The 975-nt window shown below is 49.2% G+C and overlaps 1 protein-coding gene across 2 annotated transcripts in view; it reads left to right on the forward strand.

The window, feature by feature from the left end:
- Atp8b3 (ATPase phospholipid transporting 8B3) overlaps positions 1-975 on the forward strand; it is a 20,885-nt gene that overhangs the window by 16,117 nt on the left and 3,793 nt on the right. For both annotated transcript variants that reach the window (XM_050123578.1, XM_050123579.1), the window contains one exon: positions 112-351. In XM_050123578.1, the coding sequence (XP_049979535.1) occupies positions 112-351 (240 nt within the window). The remainder of the gene's footprint in view (positions 1-111; positions 352-975) is intronic.

Here is a 975-nt window from a genome sequence, read left to right on the forward strand (position 1 = left end):
CCCCCCCCCAGGATTCCCCCACCCGCGGACTCCCCCACCCGCGGACTCCCTCCCCCCACACCCCTGCCAGCAGACTCCAGACCCCACTAAGAGCTTCTGGCTCCTGTCCAGGATGTGACTGCGGAGAAGAGCCTAAAGATGCCTGAGTTGTACGTGGCCGGCCAGAAAGATGAGTTGTTCAACTACAGCATCTTTCTGCAAGCCATCGTCCACGGCATGCTTACATCGCTCATCAACTTCTTCTTGCCAGTGCTCGTCAGCAGTGACTTTTCCAACTTTGGCAGTTCTAGTGACTACCAGTCCTTTGGGGTACTGGTGGCGATATCTGGGCTACTGTCTATCACCCTGGAGGTAGGTGGACCATGGAGGCATCTGCCTCACACTGACTATTCTAGCCTTTAAAAAAAAAATCAAAAACAAAAAAGTTGTGTTTCACCAGGGTCGTGGTGGTTGGTGCACCAGTCCTTGGGAGGCTGAGGCAGGTGGATCTCTGTGAGCTCAAGGCCAGCCTGGTCTATAGAGGGAGTTCCAGGACAACCAGGCCTACCCAGAGAACTTTGTCTCAGAAAACAAACAAACAGATGTGTTTCATTTTAGCTGTGCTCTCCAAGAGCACTAAGGACTCTTTTTTTTTTTTTTTTTTTTTTTGGTTTTTTGAGACAGGTTTCTCTGTAGCTTTGGAGTCTGTCCTGGCACTCGCTCTGTAGACCAGGCTGGACTCGAACTCACAGAGATCCGCCTGCCCCTGCCTCCCAAATGCTGGGATTAAAGGCGTGCGCCACCACCGCCCGGCAGCACTAAGGACTCTTAACTGCTGAGCCATCTCTCCAGGCTGCCCTCTAAAAATATATATTGGGTTTTTATTTCTTTTCTCCTCCTCTTTTATTTATTTGTTTATTGAGATGAAGTCTCATTATGTAGCTCCGACTGATCTAGAATTCAGTAAATAGACCAGGCTGGTTTTTTTTTTTTTTT

This window comes from Alexandromys fortis, unplaced genomic scaffold (genome assembly GCF_014885135.2).
Source record: "Alexandromys fortis isolate MF-2015 unplaced genomic scaffold, M_Fortis_MF-2015_v1.1 scaffold_221, whole genome shotgun sequence".
Lineage (NCBI taxonomy): Eukaryota > Metazoa > Chordata > Mammalia > Rodentia > Cricetidae > Alexandromys > Alexandromys fortis.